Source organism: Balaenoptera acutorostrata, chromosome 9 (genome assembly GCF_949987535.1).
Source record: "Balaenoptera acutorostrata chromosome 9, mBalAcu1.1, whole genome shotgun sequence".
Classification (NCBI taxonomy): Eukaryota; Metazoa; Chordata; class Mammalia; order Artiodactyla; family Balaenopteridae; genus Balaenoptera; species Balaenoptera acutorostrata.
The window spans coordinates 4,552,148-4,561,135 of NC_080072.1; the positions used below are offsets into that span (position 1 = coordinate 4,552,148).

The 8,988-nt window shown below is 62.1% G+C and overlaps 1 protein-coding gene across 3 annotated transcripts; it reads left to right on the forward strand.

Annotated features, from left to right (window-relative positions):
• The first annotated feature begins 470 nt into the window (after positions 1–470).
• On the forward strand, positions 471–8,661 carry LOC103012276 (mas-related G-protein coupled receptor member F). Of its 3 annotated transcripts, none has more exons than XM_007171118.2 (3): positions 471–648; positions 3,750–3,863; positions 6,844–8,661. In XM_007171118.2, exons 2-3 carry the CDS (start codon positions 3,816–3,818, stop codon positions 7,825–7,827), a joined length of 1,032 nt encoding a protein of 343 aa, XP_007171180.2. In that variant the 5' UTR covers positions 471–648; positions 3,750–3,815; the 3' UTR covers positions 7,828–8,661. The 3 variants fall into 3 exon arrangements, with proteins under 3 accessions (XP_007171180.2, XP_007171181.2, XP_007171182.2); XM_007171119.2 differs by lacking the exon at positions 471–648 and adding an exon at positions 718–1,461; XM_007171120.2 differs by lacking the exon at positions 471–648 and adding an exon at positions 2,374–3,417.
• The last annotated feature ends 327 nt before the right edge of the window (positions 8,662–8,988 follow it).

Here is an 8,988-nt window from a genome sequence, read left to right on the forward strand (position 1 = left end):
GGCACCGCTGTCCGGCCACCCGTTCTGCCCTCCAAAGTGCCTGCACCACCGCCTCACTGGAGCCCTCACCCTGCGGCCTCCAGGCTTCTCCATAACAGCCCTTGGGTACAATTAAAAACACAGGTGGGGATGAGCCCCTCCCAGGCCTCCGCGCCCCGAAATGCCCAGGGGGAGCCGAGGGAAAGCATCGGGCAAGTGGACAGCCTGACACTCCCTCTCCCGGGCACTGGGCAGCCCCGCGGAGCCGCAGATTCACAGCTGGACTCGGGCCGCAGTGCTCGGGCCAACATGACGTCATCAGGCGGAGAGCTGAGTTCCCAGCGGGGCTCCGGGGGGGCTCCTGAGCGGGGCATTCCTTCCCAAAGCCTCATCCCGGCTCAGCCCCTCCCCCTCCCCCTCCTCCTCTTCCCCGTCCCCGCCCCCCTCCTGCCGGGCCTGCAATTGGGCTTGGGGCGGGTTACACTGCCAAAGCCGTCTCCTCCAGCAGGCAGGCGAGGGCTCTCCTCCACCCTGAGCTCGCGTTTCCTGAGGCTCCGGGCAGTGCTCTGCGCTGGCCTGCTGCCCTGCTGGTGGGTGACCAGAGGTGGGCATCACGGGAAGAGCCCTCCACGAAGGGGTGGCCTCTGAGGATCAGGCCAGCAGCTGCAGGTAGCTCCACGGCGCCCAGGGCCCAGGGGAGGGCGTCCCGCGAGCCGGGGCTGCAGGGTGAAAGCCGGGCAGGGAAGGATTGGAAGGCAGGAACCCTCGAGGCTGGCAGCCCCCGGAAATCACATGGCCCCAAGCAGGAGCCTGAGACCGCAGAGCAGCGCTCTCCCCGCCACAGGAGCCCTCCCGAGGCCCCAGAGTCCCAGGGTCACCGGGCCGCTTTGCGAGTTCCCCTCCTGTGTGGCAGGCCCGGGCACCCTGGTGATTGCTGACCCCCCAGCTGTCCTCTGCTTCCAGCTCCTGCTCTGTCCTCCTGTGGGTGGGGGCTCCCCCTCTACCCCTCCCCACCCTCGCCAGCCCTCCAGGCGTGCTTTCTGGAAGGGCAGGAAGGGGAACACCCAGCAGTCAGCATCCCAAGTGCAACGGCTCCCAGCGCTGTCACGCACGCTGACTGCACCCCCTCCTTCCACGGGGCCAAGCTCCGGCGGCTTGGGGCCAGCCCCGGGACGGACACCGAGGGGTCAGCCTCGGCAGCCTCCGGAGGTTGGGTGGCTGCGTCCCACCTCCTCCCCGGTGGGCGGTGCCCGGTGGGGTGCTGGCGTTGGGCAAAGGCTGTCCGTGAGACATTTTGAAAGGTGTCCCCCGTGTCTGGGAGGAATGACAGCCACAGCCCACCCCGTGGCCAGTGCTCTCAGATCCAGCCCAGGTGGCAGCCCCGGGACAAGGAGAGGGGCTGGGAAGACCGACGGGAGAATTGGAGTCTGACGGTTCCCGCCGAGGCCTCTTGGTGTAAAGTCCTGGCTAGCGGGGACCCAGGTGGGTTTGGAGCTGGGCGTGGTGGGTGGCAGTGAAAGATGAGGAGCTTCCTGAGGCCGGGGCCGACAGGTGGCTGGGGGCCCATCCTCGGTCTTGTGCTTTGAGGGGAGGGTCAGCAGTGAGCTGAGCTGGCAGATTTTTTTGTCTGCTTTAGCCCAAGCTAGTCCTGTCATAAGCCAGATCCTGACATGAGGGGCACACGCACTCACACGCACTCACGTACGTCCCATACACATGTCACACACACGTCTTTCTATGGCCCACGTGGGGTCCAATTTGGCTTCCAGATCTCTCTGCACGGAAGTGCAGTAGCTTTTCAGATGGCCCGTGGCAGGACAGCGAGGGCTCAGACACACAGGGACACCCACACCTCGAATCAACCACTACATGCCCAGACCCAGTCGGACCTCATGGGCAGGCCCCAGCCAGCTGTCCTGGGGGCATGTGTGTCCTTGGGGGTCTAGCCTGGCAGAGGTGAACGGAAGAGGCTCTCAGAGTCAGGACATTCCTGGGGGCCAAGCCTGGGGCCCAGACCTAGGGGTGATGTGTGTCTGGAAGGGCGGCCAAGAAGAGGGAGAACAGTGCAGGAGGAGGAGGAGGGTGGAAGGGGGAGTACCCCAGGCCAGGAAGGGTGAGGGCAAGGCAGGCAGTTTGGGGGTTGCAGGCACCCGGAGAGCTTGGACAAACCCCAGAGTGTGGAGAAGCATGAGGTCTGTCCGTGGCAATGGGGACAGTGGCCCAACTAGAGTAAGACTGTCACGGGGGAGGGGTGGGAGGCACACAGTAATATGCACATCTCCTAGGCCCCCGCTGTCTGCAAACCCACACTGCACACGCCTCACGAGCTGGCTCACTTGTTCTCACGCATAAGGGCCTCCCCCCCCCCCGCCCCACGCACAGCCACCTGGGGCCCCGGCGCGAGCCCCACGCCCTGCGGGGCTGCGGTCCGGTGCCGCGCCGTCCGCGCCCCCGGCCCCACCCGCTGCCCCGCCGGGCGTCCCTGTGCCGCGGGCTCCGGGAGGCCGAGGGTTAAAGAGGGGCGGGCAGCTCGCGGGGACCGCCTTCCCGCGCAGCCAATGACCGGCGCCTGCCCGGCCCCGCCCTCCCGGCCCGGGGCTGAGGGGCGCGCGCGTGGCGGCCTAGGATGGAATTCCGGGGGAGTCAGGAGGAGGAGGGGCACGGCAGCCTGCGGCCAGGCTGTGCCCCCGCAAGGCTCCTCCTCCGCTGACAGCCTCAGTTTCCCGCCTGCACAGTGGGAGGGATGGGTGCTTGCGGGCGGGGGCCGAGGTCAGGTTGGGGGACCGGAGTCAATTCGAGTGCACCCGGGGCGAGCGGACCAATGAGCTCTGCAGGAGGAGGGCAGACAGGTCTCAGGCAGGGACGCCCCCTCCCCGGCCTGTCACTACTTCTCCCAGGCCTCCAACCTGCAGTCCTGGCCGAGTCCAGCTGCCCCTGCTCCAGCCCGGAGCCGGGGCCACCGTAGCAGCCTCGAGGCTGGTGCCGCCTCCAGCCCTCCTGTCTCTGCAGCTGCTCTGGTCCTGCAGGCACACAGATCTGCAAAGCTGCAGTGTGTGCGGCGGTTATGGGGTGCGCCCTGGGCAGGTGACCTCACCTCCCTGCCCTCGTCATAGGGGAGTGACTACACCTGCCTCGTAGCTGGTACCCAGGACCAAACAAGAGGAGGGGGTGTAAGCGAGCAGGCACTCACTGACCCGGGGTTGATGGTGGTGACAGCAATGCCGGTTCTGATGCGCGGGGTGCCCTGCCTTCCAGGCGTGTGTAGGGGAAAGACCAAACACCTTAATACGTTACAAACACAAGGCCCAGGCAAAAGTCTCCTCCTCCAGGAAGCCTCCTTGCCGGAAATGATCTTTCCTCCCCCACTCTCCGGTCTGGGACTGAACCCCTGTCCCACCCTGGCTGGACACAAAGGTGGTGTCCAAGAAATGTGTGCAGGTAAATAAAATATATCTCAAGAAGCCGTCTGGCTCCAGAAATCTCAGAACAAGCGGGGAAGGAGAGGGGCTTCTTCCCCAGGAGGTGTCCCTAGGGTGTCAGCAGGGGGGTGAATGAGGGCCCCCGGAGAAGGAGGGAGTGGTGCACACAGACGCCACCTGCTCTGGACTCAGCAGGAAGCCCGGTGCCTCCCACAAGGCCCTGCCTCTAAGGCGGCCAGGGGATGGCTCATCAGCCTGCCCTCCAAGGGGAGAGCCCTGGGGGCCTGGGGAGGGGTCTGCGAGGGAGGGGAGAACACTGCCGCCCTGATGTGACTCTTTCTGCCTGGCCAGGTGGGTTGTGCACACTGGTGAGCTGTGAGCGGAGCCGTAAGGAATCTGGACTCACCAGGCCTGGGGATGGCTGGAAACTGCTCCTGGGAGGCCCATCCCACCAACAGGAACAAGGCAAGTGCCACCATCGGCTCCTGACAGAGGGGGCTCCCCGACCCGGGTCTACAGGATGGTGTGGTGGGAGGGGGCAGACCCTGCCCAGCATCCCCTTCTCACACACACTGTGCCGCCCAGGCCCCATCCTCTAGCTCGGGACAGACAGGCGGGCAGCAGGGCCCCTCTGGGCCACGTGGCCTGGCACTGGTTACCGGTCACCTCGGATCCCCAGTGTCATCACCGGACGCCCTCGAATCCCATCCTGTGCAGGCCTTGGGGCATCTGTTACCAATCTCCAGAGGCCTTGTCATCTCTACCCTGGGGAGATGGGGCGGTCAGCTATTTCCCATGGCCAGGCCCTGCCAGGAGGCCCTGCGAGGCTGGCTCCAAGGGGGCCCTGGTGTCACGTGCTCCGTGGGTCTCTGGGCCACCCTGCCAGCGTCGCCCAAGGCCAGGGTCCGTTAGTCCCAGTTTACCGCCTGCCTCCAGGCACTAGCCATGGCTGAGACTCTGACGACCCATCAGGCTGACCCACCCCTTCTGCCCTCCCCCCTCCTGCCCCCTACTTCTCTGAGGCCTTTGAAAACCCTGGAATTCCCTCCTGAATCCCGGGAAAAACCCTCTCAAGTTGGAAGGACCCCCTGAGTTTACCAAGTGCAACCTTTGAGGAAACTGAAGCTCACGCCAGTGTAGTAGCTTGACAGCGGTGAGTCCGGTGGTCGGGGCAGAGCCAGGACCCCAGCCCCCGGCATTTCCCCACCGTGCCTGCAGCCCTGATGGTGACCACTACGAGATGGCAGCCACAGGAGACAGAGAAGGAACTGGCTTGGGAGTCCCCAGAAATCCCCGGAGAAAAGGCAGAGCCCAGGGAGGGCACCAGGCTCCAGAGCAGGCATTTCACAAGGTGCTGTGTGGCCGGGATGGCAGCCACATGTCCAGTGACTCACCGGCCCTCCCGCTCTGACTCTGAGGGGAGGATGGCAGACTTCTTCCAGCCTGCGAGAGGCACGGAGGGATCTGACCTGTCAGATGCAACCCCTGGCACCCAGTTCCCTCCGGCGCTAGAGCTGGTCCTCCGTGGACTTGTTTAGACACTGGGTCTGCTCCCCAGCTGAGAAGAGGAAAGGCTGAGTAAAGAGTGAGCTAAGGGGTTCGAGAGTTGACAGACAGACAGATGTGGGGTCAATAAATATATTTAGAGGATGCCGGGTCGTGACCGGGACCCCCATGCCCTGACCTCCTGGGGTCTCCCCAAAGTTTGCCGGCACCCACCAGTCCCTGCTTGCAGGGTCCCCTTGACCGGAGTCAGGCCAGAGGTCCCTCCCTTCGTTATGGGGTGTCAGGCCCAGAGAGCAGTCTTTCGGGACCCAGCTTTCTGCCGGAGCTGGGGCCCATCTGGAAAGTGGCAGAATAGTCCTGCCTCAAGAACCTTCTGGTTTGTTTTTCAGTTTTGTTTTGGGTTTTGGAGGGAGAGTCATGAGCAATGGGTACTGACGCCCGGCCTTAGATTAGGGGGAGGCCAGGTTCAGGCTCTGTGGGAAAGAGTGCCGGGATGGATTAGTGATGTCTGCCGGGGCGTGGGCAGGGCAGTGACAGTGCTCTGGGCAGCCTCCGCCACTGGGGATGAGAGGTCAAAATCCACAGCCTGAGAACCGAATCCGGCTTGTCGATGTGTTATGTTTGGCCCACACCGTGTTTTTTAAATGTGAACATTTAGAGATCAGGATAGTTTACATTACCATCTCGAGTTCTGGCTTCTCTGGGGAGAGAGAAAAGGATGATCAGCCACTCAGCCCGCCGGTCCCACTGGCGCACACCGGCTGGAGCAGGGCACCGCCGACTTGTTCAGGACGGGTGCCCTCCGGTTTGCCACTGCCCCCCCCCCCGACTTGCCAGCTTCTTGCACATGACCCACGTCCATGCATTTATATGCCAGCCCAGACCCTGCAGGCAAGACTGGCATTTAGCCAGATGGACTGACACAGCCAGACCAATTGTCAAAATACACAGCTCTATAAATAGCCACTGCCTCAAGTGTCTCGCCCTCTAGGGACCCCCTTGGGCCAGATCCACATCCCTCATGATCCAGAAACCCAGAGTTTCACCCTGGCCCAGCAGGCAACCACCTCTGATTCCCCAGGTCTCTCTGATTCCACTATAGGTCAGGGTCCACTTTGGTTTTGTTTTGGTAACTTACAAGTGATTTTGTTTTTTAAAATAAATATTTTCGTGTTTCAGTGTGAAAAATTGCAAGTTTTGTAAATTTGCATACACCTTCACCGATTCATTAATTGTTAGCCTGTTGCCACATGTGCTTTCTCTCTAGTATCTCTTTTTTTTTTAATAAATCTTTATTATCTCTTGATAGATACTTTCTTTCCCAGAGCTATGTGAAAGTAAATTGCAGACACCAAACCCCTTTGCACCCAGACAGTTTGTATCTTCTAAGAACAAGGACACTCCCATACATAACCACGGTACATTTTCCTATTCAGAAAGTGTAACACTGGTACAAAACATAGTCCACATTCACATTTCCCAGTCATCCCCCTAATAGCCTCTATAGTGATGGTTAGATCCACTCTGCAATCCAGGCTTACAGCCCTGCATTAATTGGTCATGTCTCTTTAGTTTCTTTCAATATGGAAAGCTTCCTCAGTTTTTCTTTATCTTGCACAACATGTACGTTTTCTGGCCGGTGGACCACCAGGTGCCTTTATGAGGTACCGATTATTTTCACCAGTTTTACTATCACTCCTGTAGGCTGCCGGCTCCAGACTCTGGGGCACAGAGTGGCAGCACTATGTCAGATCAAGGGTGTCTTCTGCTCCAGTTGGAGCCCATTCATTGCTCCAGAGCCACGTCTGTAATCAGGACCAACACACCTGGGCTCAGGTACAGGTTTGGGGGTGGAGCCCAGCACACCTGGATGCAGGTGCAGGTTTGGGGGTGGAGCCCAGCCAGCATCACCGCGTGTCTCCCCTCCACGCCTGCGCAGATGTGTCCGGGAGTGAGCGAGGCCCCGGAGCTCTACAGCCGCGGCTTCCTGACCATCGAGCAGATCACCATGCTGCCGCCGCCAGCCGTCATGAACTACATCTTCCTGCTTCTCTGTCTGTGCGGCCTGGTGGGCAACGGGCTGGTCCTCTGGTTTTTCGGCTTCTCCATCAAGAGGAGCCCCTTCTCCACCTACTTTCTGCACTTGGCCGGCGCGGACGTCGGCTACCTCTTTAGCAAGGCCGTGTTCTCCATCCTGAACACGGGGGGCTTCCTGGGCTCGTTTGCCGACTACGTCCGCGCGGTGTCCCGGATCCTGGGGCTCTGCATGTTCGTCACCAGCGTGAGCCTCCTGCCAGCCATCAGCTCAGAGCGCTGCCTGTCGGTCGTCTTTCCCTCTTGGTTCTGGCGCCGTCGGCCCAAGCGCCTGTCGGCCGTGGTGTGCTCCGTGCTCTGGACCCTGTCGCTGCTGGTCACCAGCATACACAACTACTTCTGCATGTTCCTGGGCCGCCAGGCGCCCGAGACGGGCTGCAGGCACATGGACGCCTTCCTGGGCATCCTGTTCTTCCTGGTCTTCTGTCCGCTCATGGTGCTGCCCTGCCTGGCGCTCATCCTGCACGTGGAATGCCGGGCCCGGCGGCGCCAGCGCTCGGCCAAGCTCAACCACGTCATCCTGGCCATGGTCTCGGTTTTCCTCGTGTCCTCCATCTACTTGGGGATCGACTGGTTCCTCTTCTGGGTCTTCCAGATCCCGGCCCCCTTCCCCGAGTACGTCACCGACCTGTGTATCTGCATCAACAGCAGCGCCAAGCCTGTCATCTACTTCCTGGCCGGCAGGGACAAGTCACAGCGGCTGTGGGAGCCCCTCAGGGTGGTCTTCCAACGGGCCCTGCGAGACGGGGCCGAGCCGGGGGAGGCGGGGGGCAGCACACCCAACACGGTCACCATGGAGATGCAGTGCTCCTCGGGGAATGCCTCGTGAGAGGCCAGCACCTGGAGGGGAGGCGGGGGCCAGCTGGAGTGGCCTCCAGAGACCCTTCGCGGAGGGACAGGATCTGGGCAGCAGCCCTGGGGCCCGAGCGCAAGGAGAAAACTCTGCTCCCCGCCCGCGTGCCGCCGTCTCCCGCGGCCGAGGCTCTGGGGGTGGCCGGCAGACAGAAGAGCCGCTTCCAAACAGACCCCGTGGCCTCACCAGGCTCGCCCCAGCTATACCTCCTTCCATGACCCACTGTGCAGAAGTTGCCCCCGGGCGGTGGGCCGGGTGTGGGGCTCCTCTCCGCCCCAGGATGGCCAGGAAAAGAGAGGGGGGGGTCACGCAGCCCATCCACCTCCTGCCCCATCAGCCAGCCCATCGCCCGTCGGGCCAGCAGCTTTGTCCTGCTGTTGGGACACCTGCTCTCTCCTTTCTGCCCCGTCAGGGCAACACTGTGAGCAGACCTCCAGGAAAGGGTGCCACCTGGGAGACGCTTCTCCTTAACGCGCCTGGGGGCCCAGTCTTTCTGCACATGACGTCCCCCTTGGTGGCCGAAATGGGGGAGCCTCTGGCACGGCGAGAGCCTGGACGCAGGAAAGACCGCGTCGGCTGGCTTGAGTGGCTCGCTCTCGTCTCTGACTCCATGCCAGCCGGCGTGTCTGAGCTGCTGTCCGCCCAGTCTGAGGGGCTCCGGAAGGCCGTCCAGGCAGTCTCTGGGCCATAGCCCCACCCAGAAGTGGGCACTGGCTCTAGCTGGGCACCTCAGCCACCTACAAGCACGGTGGCCCAGTTTGATGAAAGATAATACATGTATATCAATAAACGTTTTCTATCTTGCAACGAGGAAGGCTTCCTGCCCTCTGTGCTGTCTGTGATCTTGTTCCCACAGGGAGGACCCCACTGGCATCCAAAGCCCAGATGGGCAGCCTTTCCACGCCGCCCCCCGTGCAGCCCGCGCTGTACCCCAGCTCCCGTGCCGCCTCTCCCGGCTGGCCGGTCTACACACCCGGCGTGCTCCCTCTCCTGGTAGGGTGTCCACTCCTCTGCCGGAGGGAGCTTGGTCCCCACGCTACCCTCTGTTGGCTAACCCCCATGCACTTTTCACCCACCCAGGGCCCCCCTTCTCCCCCTGGGAACTTTAGTTTTCATCACACCTACTGGATTCTAGGC

Bases quoted from the DNA above. Each gene is read 5' to 3' on its own strand.
- LOC103012276 (XM_007171118.2), top strand. From the start codon at position 3,816: ATGGCTGGAAACTGCTCCTGGGAGGCCCATCCCACCAACAGGAACAAG. The intron at 3,864-6,843 runs GCAAGTGCCACC...ACGCCTGCGCAG, and splicing joins ATCCCACCAACAGGAACAAG to ATGTGTCCGGGAGTGAGCGA.